Raw genomic sequence first — 22019 nt, forward strand, 5'->3', positions numbered from 1 at the left:
TTGGCAATGATTACTGTAAAATACATGGTTATTATATGAACGTAAAGCTGTGTTTATCTTTCTTTAGTTCCTCCAAAGTTATCTCAAATCGTGGCTCCTCTGCAAATAGTCCACAAAGATTACCTGACCCTCACCTGTGCCATCAATGGGTTTAAGCCACGACCGTTGACAGTCATGTGGTTGAAAGTGGATGCAGCTGATTTCACCGGTCACATGACGGAACTTCTGTCTTCTGGTCAGGATGGACAGCCAATACAAGTTGCCAAATATTCTCACAAACGACTTGAAACGGCCAATGATGATGACCACACGTACAGCATTCTAAGTACTCTGACCATGAAACCCACCATAAAAGAAGATCATGGTGCAAAATATATCTGTAGGATCTTTCACCCTTCCACAGGCAAATCTATAGAAAAAAGCATGATTATGGAGGTTTCAGGTGCGTTACCATGAGGAAATATAATCATTTATATATTATAATCATATAACATATTGAGTATGATTACTTTCAGTTCTTTATAAAAACTCAGTGTCCAAATTGCTCCCAGCTACCCAACTAAACATTATACTAGACTCAGAGAAATCTCTTATGCTGTGAGGCAGGGAATAAAGAGTCCTGCCCAACTGTATGTAATTTTCAAAGCTACCCAGAGGAAGAGCAATATGCTAAAAATAACATGGATATTGTGCTCATTTATTGATTTTCTTTAGACCTATATTGACACTACATGCTGATAGACAGCATTTTTTTGTGCTCAGAAACAACAACAAGCATGGTTCAGCACTGGAGAGATACTAGTAACATTTAAGAAGGCAGCTCGGACAACCCAGGCCGGAGTCTTTCTTATCCGGATGAAGTTGAAGTAGTAAGGTGAAGAAGCTCTGGGAGAAGCGCATTATTATAGCGTCTGATGAAATATGCAACACAAGATGGGAGGGCAACGAAAAAAATAATGGGTAGTATATTACTTGTGGATCAGAAGTGAAAATGATGCACTTACAAGAGGTCGAGTTGAAAAGCTCCTCTTGATTGCACATAAGCGGTATAATCCCCACCTGGAGATATTGCAGTGTGTCTCTTGGACTTGGTAGATCATCCAAAGGATATGGAACAAAACACAGCTCTGGTGGTACACTCCGTACCTCGGAGAATGAACTCTTGGAATTAGTAACTTTATTAAGTGGAAGACTATAATTAACAGATTAAAACAATTACATTAAAAGTTACATGACACATTTCACCACAGCATAGGGCTGTTTTTCAAGTGTTACAGAGACCTGGACACATAGCAGTGTTTATAGCAATGCTAATAATTTAAATGTTCGCGGTAAAATGTTGTGATGACATCACCAGCATGTGGCATAATTGTTTTAATCTGTTAATTATTATATTCCACTTAATAAAGTTACTAATTCTTCTAACTACCCTGTACCATTCTGTCTATGATGGAAGTTCCAATATCTCCCCCAATGATCGTTCTCCTAGGTGGGGAGTGTACCACCAGAGCTGTATGGAATGAGCAAAACCCTGTTTTGCTGTTAAGGCATAAGTGTATTTTCATTCACTTTACCACCTTACTTACACAGTGTGCACTATATAGCTGTTTACTGTTTTTAAATATGTTGCAGAGAAGACACCACATCACCTATACCCATAGAGTGGGGATTATACTACTCCATGCAGTCAAAAGGAGGCATAACATTAGGCTCCAATAAATGTGAGTGTATTTCCTATTTTATGTTGTTTTGTGATACTTGGCTATTATAAACACTACACTATATAGTGCCCACTCTTGTGTTTTAATCCATATCCTTTGGACCACCTACCAAGACCAAGAGACACACTGCAATATCCTCAGCTGGGCATTATACCGCTCAAGCGCAATCAAGAGGAGCTTTTCAGCTCCATCCCTTTCTCTTCTGATACACAAGTTGTATTACATACTACACTATATTACTTTTTTCTTTGCCCTCCCGTCTTCTGTTGCAAATATCATCGGAGGCTATAATAAGGCTCTACTCCCAACTTCTTCACCTTTCTACTCTTTGTGTTCAGCCTAAAGGCCTGTAGAATTTCAATACAATTGAGTAAGATATGGCTGACATGGAAACTGTATCGAGACCAGGATCCTTGAGTTCCATCCCTTAGGCTGAAACCATTGTGCATGAGCAGATCTTAGTTCAGGTGCAAATTAAGGATATGAAAATAAACATGCAAAGGAAATTTTACTGTAACACTTCATGTAGTTTATTTAAGAAGAAAAAAAAAATTTTCAAAGATTTTTGGAAAGTTTTTGTCAGAAGTGTTTTGAAAAGAAAAGAAAAAGCAAACATGTGGTTAAATATGGCATCCTTGGAAGGCAACACATACACCCACCCCACTCACTAGTGACACTACTTCTGACTACTAGTGACACTAGTTCTAGTGATCTGATCACAATTGAAATTCCCACAACCTTGTGTGATGGTAAGTGCTATGCGTTCTATGATCGCATCCATTTTTGTAAGCAGTCCTGAAGATTGAGGAAGTGAGACTACAGAGTCTTGATAAAAAAGTTTTCATTTTTACAGAACATTGTGTTTACTTTAGAAGTTATTATCATCTGCTCTCTGAATTGAACTTTAATCACACATAGGAAGCTGCTGCGGTAATAACTTTTAAATGAAACACGTTACATTAAGCAAAGTTTACAAAGTAGGCATTTTTTCAAGTGTGCAGGGAGGCTGTATAAGCCTTAAACAAGATGTGGCTAGGGATGTTTAGAAAAGCTGTGTAAGTCACATGCAGCGATATGTTATTAGGGTTGTAGAAACAAAGTGATTTAGCGCCTAAATGGCAGAGAATTGAGCAGTGAAAGTGCAGGGACATGATCTATACACTAAAACTGCTTCATTAAGCTAACGTTGTTTAGGTACCTTTAGTGTCCCTTATAGTCACATTTGTTTTGGTATTTATAGTGTCTTTTTGCATTTCTTACAATTCAAACTTTAGTGAATAAGCCTGAGTGAGGTTTCTAACACAACAATACTTTAAATACATAATTACAATAACATGTACATAGAAGTAATTACCAAAGAAATCCCACTTCCACCATCAAAGTATTTATTTTCTTTTTTTACTGTCTTTAGCTAAACCTGTGCTGGATCCAATACAGAGCAACCATGATGAGACACAAGAACCATTGAATTTGGAGAATAATATTAAACTCTCATGTCGAATTCATTCCTATTATAACCAGACACTAACCGTTACCTGGTACAAAGGCGACACTATCCTCCCATTCAAAAACAGTGAAATACTAACTGATTCATGTGGACTATTTTACTTTACCAGTAACGTATCATACTGGCCTCAAATAAAGGACATTGGGAAGGAATTCAAGTGTGAAGTTGCCCATGAGAGTCTTGAATCCCCTATAAGTCAAAGCTGGACACTGAAAAACCTGAGTGAGTATCATGAATAATTACTCTGGGATCCTTAATTGTTGCCAAAAAGTGATGTTAGGATATTTGTAGTTTTCAAACTGCAATAGGGTTACATGTGAAGGGATTTTCTAAAACCTATAAATGTGTAAAATCCACCATTACTTCATGGGCTAATTCAAAGCCTCAAAATTTGTGGAAGGGACATTATAGGTACCCAGCCCACATTGAAATGGTCTGAGTGCAGTGTCCCTGTCTGTTTAACCCTGCAGTGTAAAACTTAACGTTTTCAAAAAACAAAAAAATGTTTACATTGCAGGTTAAATCGAACTGTAGAGGCGCTTTCTGTTCCCTAAAGGAATTTTACTCCATTAAATGACATTGGACGGCCTCATGCTTTGCATAAGGACATATGTGTTCAAATTCCCTATAGGAAAGCATTGATATAATGAATTCCTATGGGGAACCTTTAATGTGACTTCGTGGGAAGAGGGTCCTTTAACCTTTGCATGCCGGACAATGGGGTGACCAAATAAGTGTCCTATTGTGTCCCTTTAAAGGGACACTCCAGAGTCCAGACTCGTAAAGAACTTTGGTTTGCTGAAAAACGTTATGTGTGCAGAGTGTGTCCTCTCTTTTTCAATTTACAAAAAAGTGCAGAATTTAATAGAAACTGAGAATTTGATAAATGAACCTTGTTACACCTCCCTGACTGTCAATCAGATAACCAGTCCTGTCACTTCCTGGTTTGTTTCGCTCAGTGAAAAACTGAAAAGGCAGCAATTGCCCAGAGCACCTGCCTTGCAAAGACTTCTCATTGAGTTGCATTGGGAAGTCTGTGATTGGACAGCCACATAAAGTCTGGACTGGGGAAGATCTGCAGCTTTTGCAAGCTGTTTTTAGGTATAACCCAAGTGTAAAAAATCCATAAATTTTTTCATATGTACTTAATATTGATTTTATTTTCATTTAGGTAGTGGAGTGTCTATTTACATTTGAGCCCACTCCCCCCAAAATAGTGAACTAAAGAATTATTTTTACTTAAAGGACCACTATAGACACCCAGACCACTTCAGCTTAATGAAATGATCTGGGTGCCTGGTCCAGCTAGGATTAACCCTTTTTTCTATAAACATAGCAGTTTCAGAGAAACTGCTATGTTTATATTAGGGTTAATCCAGCCTCTAGTGGCTGTCTCATTGACAGCCGCTAGAGGCGGTTGCGTGCTTCTCACTGTGATTTTCACAGTGAGAAGACGCCAGTGTCCATAGGAAAGCATTGAGAATGTTTTCCTATGGACTGGCTGAATGCGCGCGCGGCTCTTGCCACGCATGCGCATTCAGACGAAGAGGAGGAGAGCTCCCCGCCCGTGCTGGAGAAAGAGGTAAGTTTAACCCCTTCCTCCCCCTAGAGCCTGGCGGGAGGGGGACCCTGAGGGTGGGGGCACCCTCAGGGCACTATAGTGCCAGGAAAACGAGTATGTTTTCCTGGCACTATAGTGGTCCTTTAATACCTTGTATTCCCCAGACACTGCCTCATAACATCAGTGATTGCACTGCTAAAACTGCCGGGACAGTCTCTTCGCCACAGAACTACTACATTAAGCTATAGTTGTTATGGTGCTTAGTGTCCCTTTAAGGACAAAACACAAAATTTTAACTACATGCCATTTAAAAACAAAATATTATTTATTTTAGTACTTTATTAAGAGATTTGTAGACATTTTTCATTTTCATTTCAAATCAAACAGAATCTGAAAATCACTGCACTAGAAAATAAAGCGATTATTATGAAATTCTGATTTTCTTTTTTAACATATAATATTATTTTTTCCTCGTCTCCTTGGCACTGTTTCTAAAGCAACTTGCAGCATCCCTGAGCGCATGCAAGAATAAGGGGGAAAATAGGGAGGGAATAGCGGGGGACAAGTAACACTTTAATCAGACCTCCTGCATAAGTGCTCAGACCTCAACAACATGCCATTTTGTTTTATTCCGCTTTCATATGCACAAGGGAGAAATTATGAGGTTCTTCTTAAAGCACACATACATTTCACAATATTTTATTCACTCAATCACAAGTTTTAAGATATGTTTTATTGCTAATGCTGTTGATTATTTTTCTTTAACCTGTTGATTTTTTACTATGGAACCCCCGAAGTTTCTAATGTATCCACCTTGACATTTATATCTTTCAGTCTCTAGGCCAAAAATAAGCAATATACAATGTCAACCTGAAAAACCTGCTTGTAGGAAACCAGTCACTTTATCATGTACAATCAGAGACTTCTACCCTGAGGACAGTGACATTAAATGGTACCGGGGTTTGAAGGAGTTAACTAATGGAGTAGATACAGAAAATGCCCACAAAGACACTTCTGGCTTATTCTGCAGAACCACAAATCTGCGATTTACACCTTCAGAGGAAGATCAAAGTGCACAGTTTATTATGAGACTCTATCACTGTGGAAAAAACACAGAACAGAAATTTAGCCTGAAATTAGAAGGTATGCCATATCATTAATATTGTTTGTTATATATATAACGTATTAACATGCTGCTGCCAGACTGATTTATCTCTGCCATCGCTCCTCTCACACCTCACCCCTCCGTCAATCTTTACATTGATTACCTGAACCCTACTAACCCTTACCTATACAGCTCTAAACAACTTTACCCCACAATACATTTCTTCACTGATTCATAGCTACGCAATTTCTTGGTCGCTCCACTCTTCTGGTGACCTTCTGCTGTCCGCTGCTCGTACCCTTACTGCTAACTCCTTTGGAGCAGCCTGCCCACTCCTATCAGACTCTCCCCTAGTCTTCAATCATTTAAGACGACCTTCAAATCACATCTCTTCAGAATAGCCTGTGGACTCCTAGAGCAACTTTTATTTCACAAATTTATCTTTCATGCTCCCTTAAAAGGCCACACTTCACTCTCACCTTCTAATTCTGCTACTTTCCCACCATGTCGCTTGATTGCTATCCCCCATGTTCCCCTTCCAATTGTGTTTTTATACACCACCTCTTCTAAATTGTTAGCTCTTTCGAGCAGGGTCCTCATCAACCTATTGTTCCAGTAATATTTTGTAATTGTGTAATTTATTGTAAAATTTCCCCCTCTCTAATATTGTAAAGCATGGTGGCATATGTTGGCGCTATATAAATGCTAATAATAATAATAACATATCATGCAGAGTGATGTTGGGAGAGAATGTAGTCACATTTTGGGGTCTATTTGCAAAGGCACTTTGAAAAATGTATAAATGTGTATAAATTGCTATAAAACTACAATCAATAGTTATACAAAAAGAGAAGTCCTGCGCTAAAGCAGCAAGGACTACAACACACATCAGCCCCAATATGTAGTAAAAACCAAAGAAAAGAAAATGTTACTTGCGCTTTTTCCTTAATCCCTATGTATATTTAGACAAATGGAGGTCATTTAGTTGCTCCAATGGCCATTGGAGGGATGCCCGCCTGCCAACGTCAAGGCAGACCCCCCCTAAGCGGGTCCTAACACTGACCCTTCAGCCTGCTTCCTTGAGCTTCTGGCAAAGATATCTCTAATGAGACAGAAAGGGGTATTTTTTATATACACCCCTTTACTTATTAACCCTTAATAGGGAACACATGGGATGGGTAGCAGCATTGTAACCAGGCTGTGTGATACAAAGTAAATACAAATACAAAAAGAGAAGTCCTGCGCTAAAGCAGCAAGGACTACAACACACATCAGCCCCAATATGTAGTAAAAACCAAAGAAAAGAAAATGTTACTTGCGCTTTTTCCTTAATCCCTATGTATATTTAGACAAATGGAGGTCATTTAGTTGCTCCAATGGCCATTGGAGGGATGCCCGCCTGCCAACGTCAAGGCAGACCCCCCCTAAGCGGGTCCTAACACTGACCCTTCAGCCTGCTTCCTTGAGCTTCTGGCAAAGATATCTCTAATGAGACAGAAAGGGGTATTTTTTATATACACCCCTTTACTTATTAACCCTTAATAGGGAACACATGGGATGGGTAGCAGCATTGTAACCAGGCTGTGTGATACAAAGTAAATACAAATACAAAAAGAGAAGTCCTGCGCTAAAGCAGCAAGGACTACAACACACATCAGCCCCAATATGTAGTAAAAACCAAAGAAAAGAAAATGTTACTTGCGCTTTTTCCTTAATCCCTATGTATATTTAGACAAATGGAGGTCATTTAGTTGCTCCAATGGCCATTGGAGGGATGCCCGCCTGCCAACGTCAAGGCTGACCCCCCCTAAGCGGGTCCTAACACTTTTTCCTTAATCCCTATGTATATTTAGACAAATGGAGGTCATTTAGTTGCTCCAATGGCCATTGGAGGGATGCCCGCCTGCCAACCTCAAGGCAGACCCCCCCTAAGCGGGTCCTAACACTGACCCTTCAGCCTGCTTCCTTGAGCTTCTGGCAAAGATATCTCTAATGAGACAGAAAAGGGTATTTTTTATATACACCCCTTTACTTATTAACCCTTAATAGGGAACACATGGGATGGGTAGCAGCATTGTAACCAGGCTGTGTGATACAAAGTAAATACAAATACAAAAAGAGAAGTCCTGCGCTCATACAGTACACAATACATAAAATGTTTCGATCTCACAGGGCTTCCAGTTGTTAAGAATATCATCTGTGATACAATTAATATAAAGTATGAAGATTCGCTGACTCTTCGCTGCGACGTAGTGAACTGCAATCCCGCAGATATCAGCGCTGAGTGGATAGAGAATAAAACGCGGATTAAAAGGATTGACAGAGCAACAACTAAGGAAAACCACCAGGAAAGGTGTAAATCATTTATTCTCCAAGTAATCCCTACAGCTGAGGACTACGCAAAGAAGTATACCTGTTTGGTAAAACACAAGGATACGCAAACACTGCTCGGGAAAGCATCTACATTATTAAAACTTCCAGGTACGATCATGGGTTTCTGTAATGTATGTGTGTAAACTTTTCAGGTGCTCTGTGGGTAAGAAAGTTATTAAATGTGAACATTGTTACAAAGGTTTTTTGTAGAAAGGGCTGCGGATGGATAAATATAAATGCTACATTTTGTTTTGACATTTTCTTTTGCGACCTAATATATATTAAGGCACATCTGCCATGTCAAAAATAATACAATTTAACCTTTACATTGCCCCAACCACATTCCCACTGAATGCTTGGGTGAAAATGATATTCTCTTGAAGAATAAGTAACTGTATCTTTTAATCTGCAATGTTGCCAGTTCAATGTATGGATTAAAGGCACAGCATCGCTATAAAGATTTGCCTTTATTTGGTTATGTTGAGTAGCTGTCAAATACAAAAATCCCTGCCCCTTAAGAATGTCTGGAAAAAAATTCTGATTTCATTTTCATTTCCATTAATTAAAAAAAACTTTACTGTGAGCAAAGTACATATGTGGATAAGAAGTGTATCATAGACATGGGGGAGGATTAGTAGACTTAGTAACGTTGGACTTTGAGGTCTCAGTGGATGCCATAAATATCTCTGTAACAAACCATTTTAACCTTTAGAATTCCGAAAGACCCCCCTCTGACGTTTCTAGTAATGAAGCGACTGCCACTATGAAGCCAGCATTGTTTATGCAATTTAATAATTTTTTTTAACTATATAGATTTTTTCGAAAAAATTTAATTTTTTTATTGCATAGAGCGGTCACAGCAGCAGCAAGTTAGGTTGAGCAGCAGTTGGTCAGAAAACAGTAGAATCTGAGCCAACATTGCTGCTTATCTAGATAAAAAGTCAAATTGATCAAGAAAACCAATGTTCAAAAAAAGCATTACAATTCATTAAATGTAATAAACTTTTTAAAAAATGAGAAGCGAAAATCTGATAACAGTGGATTAACAGTTTGCCAGATCTACTTGTTACAATGCCCTTATATTATACCTTTTCCATTGAATAACCATATTTTTCCATTTTTATTCTTCCAGAAATATCACCTACTTTGTCTGAGATCACAGTTTATCCACTAAAGCCTGAAGTCAACACAGAAACCACTTTTACAATCAATATATCCAGGTTTGCTCCAAAGCACATAGAAGTGAAATGGTTTAAAGAGTTCAAGATCTTAACCGAAAATATTATAACATCGGAACAGAAAATTGGACAGGGCGGTTTATTTTGCTGTACAAGTACAGTGAAATATATCCCAGAAGGGAATGATAAGCAGATTCGTTGTGAAGTGCTTCATGGGTCCAACAAGAAAAGGCAAGAAAAATGCTATAAGTTGAATTTCAAAGGTACGTTGCTACGCTTCCCCACATTTGTGTTTTATTTAATCATTTAATATTTACAATGCATGTATTGCGTGATAAGGTATTTCTTACAGAACAACACAATGATGTCATGGATAGACTGTTTTACCTTATAATTAATGAGCAGTGACATCAGCAGTTGTCTGTAATAATTTATAATCTATGAGTAACAATGTCAGAATTAGACTGTAATAACTTATAATTAGCAAGCAGTGATGTCAGAACCATCCTGTAATAACAAATAGTAGATGAAGAGTTATGTCAGAACTATACAATAATCATTTATATAAATATTCATGTCAGACCTACAGCCAACGAGAAGTTTTGTCGATGTCATAACTAGACTCTAATAACTTAGAGTCATAACTTAGGACTGTAACAACTTCTAGCCGTTGAGTAGTGATGTCAAAGCTACAATAATAATAACCTGTAATCAGCAAGTCACTGGTGTCAGAACTAGTACCTTAAAATCAAAGTGTAAATATATTATTAATAGAATAATAGACTAATGCATCGTCAGTGATTAGTGATGTCAGAACTAGACCAATGTGTAATGAGACCATATCTAGATTTATGCATTATTAATGATTAGTGACATCACGACTCAATGTCAATATCATGTCATCTGTGGGTAATGGTGTCACAAGTATTCTTTAATAACTTGGTATCATCACATATAAAACATATAGAAAGGGATTAGTCATCCTATTTAAAACATATAACAGAGGGTTCGTTATGCTACACATAAAGCACGCAGCAGGCTTTGCATTATCCTGTTTAACACAATAAAGTAGAGGGGACAATACATGTTTATAATATACACCATACACTAGTCAGCCACAACATTAAAACCACTGACACTGACATGTGAAGTAAATAACATTGATTATTTTGTCACAGTGCCACCTGTCAAGGGGTGGGATATATTAGGCAGCAACTGTCGGTTCTTAAATTTCATGTGTTGTAAAAATGGGCAAACAAACTGATCTGAGTGAATTTGACAAGGGCCAAAGAGTGATGCTAGATGACTGAGTCAGAGCATCTCCAACAAGGCAAGTCTTGTGAGGTTTTCCTGCTATACAGTGGTAGTGGTTGTAGCAGACTCCATTCCCTTATGTTCGGTTGTCCATACCCCCTTGTTCGTCTCCCGAATGACTGGTGTTTGGTCCCCTTATTATGCCCCAGTAAACAACAACCTCCCCTGGCTGTTAACCACAAATTAACAACTTGACACCTTCGCTTGAGCGCTTTCCTTGGGTGGCCACCATTCGTATAACTGAACGTACATGGTCCAGTGCATGGCAGTCACTTTGTCTCCTGAACGCAGACAGCAGTAACTGGTCATCAAACGCCTGGAACTGTTTTCAGACTTGCATCACCGCGAACCTAAGCAAAGATGGCATCGCTGCCGTCCCACTTCCCGACCAACTAGACAAAAGGCATTCAGGAGATAGGATCTACAAAACAGGGGGAGCATTCGCTCCATAGCAGCCAGGGGAAGCATTCGTTGGTGTTCGCAGAGGAACCCCCAAAAGCCGACTGGCCATCCTGCACAATTCTCTAGAACAATTTTGGGCTATCACCACGTGGCTGGTCGGTCAAAACTTTATTCTAACATAACTTTCATTCTACCAAACCAATCTGAGCGCTTTTTGGATATGTTTTGCGCTCAGATCTATTCGGGAAGATTCAGGAATATGATTTTTGTGGGGTTCCTATATTCTTTTCTGGTATTTTTGGAATATTGTAAAATATGTTTGTAAGTTTCTGTGTTTGAGAGATAATTGAGTTATCCTAATTTGAGCTCAATTATCTCCCAAACACAGAGGCTCTTGGGAAGAAACCCCTGTGTTCTTGATATGAAAACCCCATGCTAGTGGCCAGTGTATAAAAGCTGTGTGTGGTAGATTAAACTTCAGTTGTACTCCCAGAACTGTGTAGTCCTGTTACTGAGGAGGAAGTGAACTATTTACTTGGCAATATCTTGTTCCTGATTCTGTTCTTGATGATCCAGTAGAGGAAAGTCCCTGTCGGGACTAGGGCTCAGCAACAGTGGTACCTACCAAAAATGGCCGGAGTCAGGGTTATAAGTGTCCAAGGCTCATTGAGGGAGTGAAGGCTAGCCCGTCTGGTCCAATCACATAGAAGAAGAGCTACTGTAGCTCAGATTGCTGAAAACCTTGGTGTCAGTCAGAATACACAGTGCATCGCAATTTGCTGCATATGAAGTTGTGTAGTTGCAAATTGGCCATGATCACCCCTGTCCATTGCCGAAAGTGTCTTCAATGGGGACATGAGCGGACATGTTGTGGCTGATCAGTGTATATACCATATAACACATAAGAGGGGACACATTATCTGATATATATTTAAATCTAAACCTGAAATTAAACCATTCACCTTAATCCTATGTTTAACACCTCATGTACACCAATACTAAATAACTAAATGAACCCAACTCTAGTCCTAAACTCAATAATCCTAAACAGCCTCTGTAACACAATTTCAATCACTTTAAACCTGTTAATCATATTAACACAAAAAAATCCTATGTAATCTAACAAACAGTAAAATGTGCTTTAATTATTCAAGCCAAATGAAGATATATTTAATAGACTTGTGCATGGCGACAAAATTTGTTACAGCCAAACATTTTGTCTGAAACAAAAAAAGATATTTTGGGACAGCCTAATTTGCCATATGGAGATTCAGCTCAATTCATTAACAAAAAACAGATTTAGGAAAACGAATCTGATAAACAAAAAGGCACGAAAAAAGACTAATCAGTGTACTGCAAAATATATACATCAAATAAACATTTTGCCTCCATATGGCAGAACTATAACCAATAGAGGGAAAATAGAGGAGCAGTAAAATAATCTATATTTATGCATTATATTTTTATTAAATATAGTATCCATTTTTTTTAATTTAATTTTTTTGCTGCTCCTCATTTTTTCCCTCTCACTTCTCATTTGATCTGTGAATAAAATCGACATTAGTTAGTGGCTGTCCCCTAATCATCAATATTTTTTTTGGTGCCATGGGTAGAATTCCAAATTATGTATAAAAAACAATATGCTTGTCTATTGCACAACGTGTTCGGTTCGTGATTTGGCTACATTTCAGCTCAGAGTTCAGGAACTGGTAAGATCATCCGATATGTACCCTTCTTCCTTGTTATGTCTCCAGGTAAAAGTGAGTTCTGATATTTAAAATGAATAAACTGAATTGAGCAAGGGCTATGAAATCATATATCTCAAACTAATAACTTTAGTTAAAACCAAATAATTTGACTTGTGTGTAAAATTGTATTGTCAGATGTGATAGAAAACCCATGTTGATTATAATAAGGCACAGTTCTGACTTTTGGCCACTGGGGGGCATTAACACCCTGCATAATTACATATGCTGGTTTCCCATAGAAGCAGTTATCAGAATCTTATAAAATACTATAGTATAATTGATACATTCACTGGTTTGTATGTGAAAGGGTGCAGGGAAGCAGTGCCTTTACAGTGTCCTCAAATTCGTGTAGTGGTGAAAAAATAAGAAAGATAGAACAACAAAAAAAAAAAAAACAGAATATAGTGTAGTATTTTCGGTAACTAGTGGATTAGAATAAGATGAATAACACTTCCAATTTTCTGGAGTTTATGATCAGCTCCAGATACGTCGTAAGAAGAAAAAAAAAGCCCCAGAAAATAACATTAATACCCAAAATACTGTAAGCATTAATGCTTATTACAAAATTTGAATAATAATGTGCAAAATTATAAAAGTTCCATATCACGCAAAATATTCACATACCGAAAACCTTCCTAATAACCGCAGCCTCAAGCCTCTCCTCCCCCCCCCCCCCCACACTTTCTATATTGTTACAAATCATAACCTCCATCAAAAGTGAAAGAAAAAAAAATATCGACATAATCCAATATTCAGAACAATCAATGTCTGGAAAAAAAAATTATGTTCTGCGCATCAAGTATAATTAAATGCCTAGAAGAAGAGTATCTGCTCCGCAGGGATTATGTATCAGTTCCCAATAATGTAGGAGGCCCTTTTGTCCAGCCATGCCTTAGCATCTTCTGGCTTCTGAAAAGATTTCCTTTTACCTTCATCTTGGATTATCAAGCATACCGGGAAAACTCCAATTATAGAGTTATATTTTTCTCTCTTAAAGTTTTGGTAATTATTTAAAAGGACCAGGGCCGGATTAAGAGCCCAGTGGGCCTGGTGCTGATAATTATGATGGGCCTCATTACAAAATCTTATTGACCAAAAACACTAAAACAGTCCTACCTCCTAAGCGTCATGTATCTGATGGAGATGATGCTGGAGGGAAACTCATAGGATGCAACTATGAGAAAACACAAACCCTTTGCTAATCTCACGCTTTCATCTTTCAAGTAAACCCATACCCCCTAACAGCAGTAAAGCAGGACGTCTATGGATGCGGTAAAAGGGTGGGTTCACTGACACAAATCACATAACCAGAACGTCCGAAAGGGCGAACATACACAAAAAGGGTGCATGTCTGTGTACCCATGTCTCCCAGTCCCCATGTCTCCCAGTGTCCCCATGTCACTAGGACACTAGGGGACATTTAGAGACATTGGGACACTGAGAGACATGGGGACACAGATACTAGGGAACACTGGGAGACCTGGGGACACTGAGACTCTTGGGGACACTGGGAGACATGGGGACACAGGGTGATAGACACGAGGGGACACTGGGAGACATGGGGCACTGAGACACTGTGATATATGTAGGGGGCACTGGAGACTTGATAAAGACCTGGGTACAGGTCAAAATGTTGCAGTGTCCAATTCACCTGCCTAAAGCTATCACAGTGAGTGCCTGAGATTTTTTTATTTTATACTAGGGGACACTGAGACACTACGGGCACTGAAAGACATCGGGCACTGAGAGACATGGGGCACTGAGACACTCTGATACATAGGGGACACTGATACCTAGGGGACACTGGAGACTTGATAAAGACCTGGGTAAAGGTCGAAACGTTGCGGTGTCCAATAAACCTGCCTAAATCTATTACAGTGAGTGCCTGAGATTTTTTCTTTTATACTAGGGGACACTGAGACACTAGGAGACATGGGGACATTGGGGGACTAGGGGACTTTGGGAGACTAGGAAACACTAGGGACACTGGCACACTACAGACACTGAGAGACACCAGGGACACATGGGGATACTGAGATACTAGGCACACTGGCTGGGAGATGTGGGGACACTGGGAGTGCCCCATGTCTCCTAGGTCTCAAAGTCGCCCAGTGTCCCCATGTCTCCCTGTGTCCCCCAGTGTTTCCATGTCTCTCATTGTCTCCTAGTGTCTCAGTGTCCCCATGTCACCCAGTGTCCCCTAATGTTTGTATCCCCATGTCTTCCAGTGTCCCTTAGAGTCTGTGTCCCCATGTCTCCCAATGTCCCAATGTCACTAGGACACTAGGGGACACTTAGAGACATGGGGACACATGGTAACACTGGCAGACATGGGGCCACTGAGACACTAGGGACAGTGGCTGGGAGACATGGGGACACAGACTAGTGGCCACTGCGAGACATGGGGCCACTGTGTCCCTAGTGTCTCAGGGTCTCCATGTTCCCCAGTGTCCCAATGTCTCAGCATCCCCATGTCTTGGAGCTGCTGTCTGGACTCTCTGTGCAGAGCTGCTCCCCCGTGGATCAGTGAGTAGAGAGAGGCAGGGAGGGAGATGCCGTAACTTCTTATCACTGCCTCTATCCACACAAACAGCGACCCCTACTGGCCGGCGCTGGTACTGCAGAATAATCTCTGTTTATACTGAGACAGACATTTGTATTGCCGGTATTACTGCAATACCGGCACCGGCTAGGCAGCCTCAAATACCTGAGAAATACTTCTGAGAAATACCTGGCAACCCTAAGAAATACATGAGAAATACCTGGCAACCCTATGCGTAGTGTGTAAAAAATAAATTAAAAAAAAAAAAATTTTTTTTTTTTTTTTAAATCAATGGGCCTATTCCATGGGCCTGGGCCTGGAGCTGCAGCTCCATCAGCCCCTATGTTAATCCGGCCCTGAAAAGGACTTAATTATTTGTCTAATATAGAAGGATGAGTCTCGCAAAATTAAAATATCTTTAAATTTCATACCTCTTTCAGTATTTACTCTTTTTTTTTTTAGGACAGCTTCTTTATATTTGGGGTTGATAGAGAAACATATTAGCTCTCTCTTTTTGCACATTTTGAGGATGATAGAGAAACATACTAGCTCTCTTTTTGCACCTATATTTAAAAAAATATATATATAAAAATTCTCTATTTTGTCTTGGGAGATGTCCTCTGAGATATTCCAGAAAAGTAAATTAAGGCGTGTGGATCTGACTTCCAGGTCTGACATTTTTATTTCCAGCGTAGAAACATTGTTTTCCAACGTTACGATTTGAACCACATTCTCTTTTTTTGTGTGAAAGGATGAGTCAATGTTTTCTTCCATCTTCCCCACACGGTTACTTAGGGCTATAATATCATTTTTAATTCCCTTAGAGTTCACTCGAATCTCACTTTTAAGTTGTTCTAAAAGTTGTGATTTTCCAGCTGTAGAGAGTTGACTTCTTGCTCATTCCTTTCTGGAGAATTTATCGGTGACTCCTCCAAGATTGCAGGGCCTATAATACCACTTTATGCTCCTTGTATAGAGGTGTCTGCAGTATTATCCAAAACTCCTTTGTGTGTTATCTGGAAGGAAAAGGTAGATAAGCTCTTCTCTTCCTTCTTTTTTTGCTCTTGATCTTTATTTGTTTTTCGATCTTTTCTTGGCGGTTTCCCAGGAGGTTTTCTGTTAGTCATTTTTTTCAATTAATTTTCCGTCTTTTTCCTAAATCCAAGTTGCAGGGGATAAGGAAGACCCACCCCTCTCTCCTACCCTCCTCTACTTCTAATAGCAGACATTTGCAAAAATTTCACAGGAAATATTATAAGCAAAGTATATTTCAGAGTATAAAACACCAATTATGATTTTTTTTTTTTAGTTGGGTATTCAGCTCTGCTATAGCATTATTCTGCTTTCCCCTTCACCTTAATTAGATCTCTTATCCTTGATGACAGGCAAAAAACAGTTTTTACTGCAAGTCAAATCATATTATTTCAAACATTTAACTTGGTCCAGCCATTTAGACCATAATTAGCCTTTACACTGCTGATGGTACTGATTTATATTTCATAATAAGCACTTGTGCCATAAATTATTCCAAAAAAAAAAAAGACTAGCTTGCCCCTGTAATAGTAAAAAAAACTCACAGTGATCCAGATGCAAGTAGTAAGATAGATACAACTGGTGAGACCGCTTTATATCTACCAATGTCTGACATAAACAATTCATGCGTCTTCAAGTCTTAATGTGCCAAAAGCTAGTTTTTTCAAATTCCTCACTTATAAAGTTATATAAGAAGTTTACCATAATATTTCTAGAGAAAAAAAAAAAGAGTATGTTACTCACAGCATCGATGGAAAATCTTATGGAGCAATAAAAATCTGCCATGAAAGGGGAAGCAAGTAGTTACTGCCTTATATTCATCCTAGTTTGGCTTTGAGGAATATCAAATGCTCCTTCATCTCCTTTATGCTAAGTTCACTCATCGGGGTGGAAGCTCTCTGTCCCCTCTGTCTCTCTACCAAGGGAGCACTGCCCACTCCGATGCCCACCACGACATTCCAACTCCACAGCAGGGACTCCCTCTGTCTGCGTCCATGTGTGGCCGCTCCAGCAGGTCGTCAGTTTGTCGTGCCTCAGCCCTTGGTTTCTAGAGCGACTAGACATGCATGCTCATGTCATCACTGCTCCCCCGATCAGCTCCAGATATGTCGCCTGGGCAATACAATCCCCACTTATGGATATGTTGCTGAGCTCGTCACCTTATAGGAAGGTGTTCTAGACCAAGAGATGACTTGTGGAACCAAGCGTTTGCCAGTATTCTCCTCCAAAATGCAGCGTTGTGGCAGTGGAAATTCACCAGTATATGGAATGAGAATAAAATCAGAATATAGTGCTCTCTGTAGGACTAGGATGAAAGTGAATAAAAGGTGATATACTCACATAAGGAGAGCAAAAAGAAGGATTTGCTCAATCCCATACAGTGTAGGTGGTATCTTCCCCACCAAGGAAATAAAAGTGTGAATCCTGCAGATAAAATCTTCAGAGATTAAAAATCAGGGAGGTCCAACTTAAATAATAGACTTGTTTTACTATTCAACTTGGACCTTCCTGACTTTTTCTCTGAGTTAAATCAATTTGTTTATACAACTCTAGACATACCTCTCTTTAGTGCCTATAGTGTCCCTTTGAGTATCTGCTAGGAAACCACTGGATCTAAAAATCAAAAATCTAAAGATTTTTTATTTTTTTTACAGTTTGACTATTTTGACATTAAATCACTTTGAATTTCCAACAATTCTCACTATATTAAATAACTCTGTTAAGTTGCAATAGAAAACTAGCTTATGCAATTATACAGAGAGTTTATGCCTCCCACTCGTCATTAGTCAGATCTACAAATCTCATCTACTTTTGAGATGTGATTTTGAGGTGTTTGTTGTTTTTCTCTCACGTCTGAATTAATACACATCTACAGTATCATACAAATAAAATAATACATCTATGTCAGCGGTTCCCAAACTGTGTGCCGCTGCACCCTAGGACACGGCAAGAGACACACAGGGGTGCCGTGTAATGTTTCTGCTGAACATTACTGAAACATTACTGCTGAACAGAGGCCCGATTGGGTGCCACGGTCCTTTAAGACCGCGACCGGGCCCCTGTAACATCAGCCGTCTGGGAGTGACATGCAGTTAGACAGCACGGGAGGGAGAGGAGGCATCCGAAGCATTATGGGAGAGGAGCACAAAGAGCTCCCATCACTCCCACCAGCAGCAGCAGAACTCCAAGCCCCCCTCCTGGACAGGAGGGTGGCTGTGTCTGGATATATTAAAAATATCACTTGTGTGTATGAGTGTGTATGTATGTATGAGTGTGTGTGTGTGTGGGTGTATGTATGTATTAGTGTGTGTGTATGTATGTGTGTGTCTGTGTGTGTATGTATGAGTGTGTTGTGTGTGTGTGTATGTATGAGTGTGTATGTATGTGTGTGTCTGTGTGTGTGTATATATGAGTGTGGGTGTGTGTCAGGTTGTGCATCTGTGTGTGTGTATACATGGCAGTGTGCGTCTGTGTCAGTGTGTGTCTGTGTGCGCACACACATCTGTGTGTCAGGATATGCATGTGCGTATGTGCATCTGTGTGTCATTGTATGTTCTAAGTCAGTGTGCGTATCTGTATCATTCATGGTGTGTGCATGTATCAATGTTTGTGTGTGTCAGTTTGCAAGTGTGTGTATATGTTGGTGTATACATGTGTTAAGGTATGTATCAGTGTGTGTGTATGTATATGCTGGTGTATGTGTGTGTTAAGGTATGTTTTAGTGTGTGTGTGTGTGTATGTGTTGGTGTGTATCTATGTGTGTGTATGTGTCGGTGTCTATATGAATTTGTGTGTATGTATGTATGTATGTGGTAGTGTTTGTGCATACATCCAAGCAGTCATACACCAACACAGCATACAAACACACTCCTGCAATCTAACACAAATATTACATACAAACACACCCCTACATTCAAACCCCAAAAGGATATACAAACACACTGTTTCACTCAAACACAAATACTTCACATAAATGTACACCTGCATTTAAAAGTGAACAAGACATTCACACACACCCCTGCAATCAAACGCAAACATTACACCCAGGACATACTTGAAAACTAGAGAAATCTGAATGTATCCTGACTGGTAAAATATTTGTAAATAATAATAGAAACACACCCCTATATTAAAACACAAAAACTATATACAAGCACCTCTTCAAACACCAACACTGTACATTACACTATAGTGCCAGTATATGCCGCAGCGCTGTACAGATATACAAACTAGTAATTTTGACTTGGGGTGCCTTGGAAAATTATTGAAATATTAAGGGCGCTTTGAACCTAAAAAGTTTGGGAACCACTGATCTATGATATTGTTTGCATTTTAAATGGTTTCTAATAAAAGTTAAATTTGAACACTTTTCCCTGCATTGTTAGTAAGCACTTCTGTTGTCTTTACTTAGCACATGAGTTCTTACACTGTTGACCTGAATTATATGATGTTATAAACCTTGCTAGTTTTGCTAACTGTTTGTGTTTTACAAATCAAAAAAACTATAAAAAGCTTGTTAAAACCAACATTTGTGTCTATAAATAAAGCAAAGAGTTAATTTTGACAATATATACATATATTTTTACGTTAGTTCACTGATTGCAAATTATATTTGTATTTGTTAGGGAATCCTGGAATTGTGTCTGAAGACGGAGGTCCTACAAATCCAGTTATGCCACAATTCGGTAAGTAACGTTAACCATATGGGAATAAACCCAATCTTTATAATGTTGCCTATGACAGTTTTTATACGGTTTCAAAATGATTTCAGAGTAGGCGTGCAATACAAAGTAAATGCTGGAGAAATGTATCCAAACATTAAGGGAAATAATAATCTTAATATATTTTAATATTGTGGCAATAAACCAGGATCAAAAATGGTAGCAGACCTCTCTCATTTAGTAGATTGCCTACTAAATGCCTTCTGAGAGCTATCTACAGGTGATACTCCAAAAATTAGAATATCGTGAAAAAGTTCATTTATTTCAGTAATGCAATGTAAAAGGGGAAACTAATATATGAGATAAACGCATTACATGCAAAGCAAGATAGTTAAAGCCGTGATTTGTCATAAGTGCGATGATTATGGCTTACAGCTCATGAAAACCCCAAGTAATCTCAGTAAATTAGAATATTACATGCAATCAATAAAACAAGGAGTGTACATAGAACAATATCAGACCTCTGAAAAGTATAAGCATGCATATGGACTCAGTACTTGGTTTGGGCCCCTTTTGCAGCAATTACTGCCTCAATGCGACATGGCATGGAAGCTATCAGCCTGTGGCACTGCTGAGAAGTTATGGAAGACCAGGATGCTTCAATAGCTGCCTTGTTCTGTCTCATGTCTCTCGTCTTTTTCTTGGCAATGCCCCATAGATTCTCTGTGGGGTTCAGGTCAGGTGAGTTTGCTGGCCAATTAACCACAGTAATCCCACGGTCATTGAACCAGGCTTTGGTACTTTTGGCAGTGTGGGCAGGTGCCCAGTCCTGCTGAAAAATGAAGTCAGCATCCCCATAAAGCTCATCTGCGGAATGAAGCATGAAGTGCTCCAAAATCTCCCGGTAGATTACTGCGTTGACCCTGGACTTAATGAAGCACAGTGGACCAACACCAGCAGATGACATGGCTCCCCAAATCAACATAGACTGTAGAAACTTCACACTGGACTTTAAGCATCTTGCAGTGTGTGCCTCTCCATTCTTCCTCCAGACTCTGGGTCCTTGGTTTCCAAATGAGATGCAAAAGTTACTCTTATCAGAAAAGAGGACTTTGGACCACTGAGCAACAGACCAGGTCTGTTTTTCTTTAGCCCAGGTAAGATGCTTCTGACGTTGTTTGTTGTTCAGGAGCGGCTTGACAAGAGGAATACGACATCTGAAGCCCATGCCCAGGATCCGTCTGTGTGTGGTGGCTCTTGATGCACTGACTCCAGCCTCAGTCCACTCCTTGTGAAAGTCCTAACACATTTGAAGGCCTTTTCTTGACAATCCTCTCCAGGCTGCGGTCATCCCTGCTGCTTGTGCACCTTTTTCTTCCACACTTTCCCTTCCACATAACGTTCTATTAATGTGCTTTGATACAGCACTTTGGGAACATCCAACTTCCTTCGTATTTACCTTTTGAGGCTTTCCCTCCTTATGGAGGGTGTCAATTATGGTTTTCTGCACAACTGTCAGGTCAGCAGTCTGTCTTCCCCATGATTGTGATTCATACTGAACCAGACTGAGAGACCATTTAAAGGCTCAGAAACCCTTTGCAGGTGTTAGGACTTACTTAGCTGATTAGAGTGGGACACAACGTTTGCACGATATTCAAATTTTTTGAGTATCACCTGTATGTATTTAGCATTGAGCCTCCATGCAGATATTGGAGGCTATATATTTCTCAAAAATACTTTGTTAAACATGGAACAAACCCAGAACTAACACAAACATAAAACACACAAATACAGAATAAACATTAGTTTTCATAATGAAATTAACAAAGGGGGAAAAAAACAAGATATTATCTTCAACTAACTCTAAAATTACA

General features: G+C 39.3%; 1 protein-coding gene across 1 annotated transcript in view; it reads left to right on the plus strand.

Moving 5' to 3' along the window:
- Positions 1–22019, plus strand: part of NCR3LG1 (natural killer cell cytotoxicity receptor 3 ligand 1) — a 37093-nt gene that overhangs the window by 10506 nt on the left and 4568 nt on the right. The window contains exons 6-11 of the mRNA XM_063437598.1: positions 68–442; positions 3133–3450; positions 5624–5932; positions 8067–8375; positions 9400–9708; positions 20110–20169. Of these exons, the coding sequence (XP_063293668.1) occupies positions 68–442; positions 3133–3450; positions 5624–5932; positions 8067–8375; positions 9400–9708; positions 20110–20169 (1680 nt within the window). The remainder of the gene's footprint in view (positions 1–67; positions 443–3132; positions 3451–5623; positions 5933–8066; positions 8376–9399; positions 9709–20109; positions 20170–22019) is intronic.

The sequence above is a fragment of the Pelobates fuscus genome, chromosome 12 (genome assembly GCF_036172605.1).
Source record: "Pelobates fuscus isolate aPelFus1 chromosome 12, aPelFus1.pri, whole genome shotgun sequence".
Classification (NCBI taxonomy): Eukaryota; Metazoa; Chordata; class Amphibia; order Anura; family Pelobatidae; genus Pelobates; species Pelobates fuscus.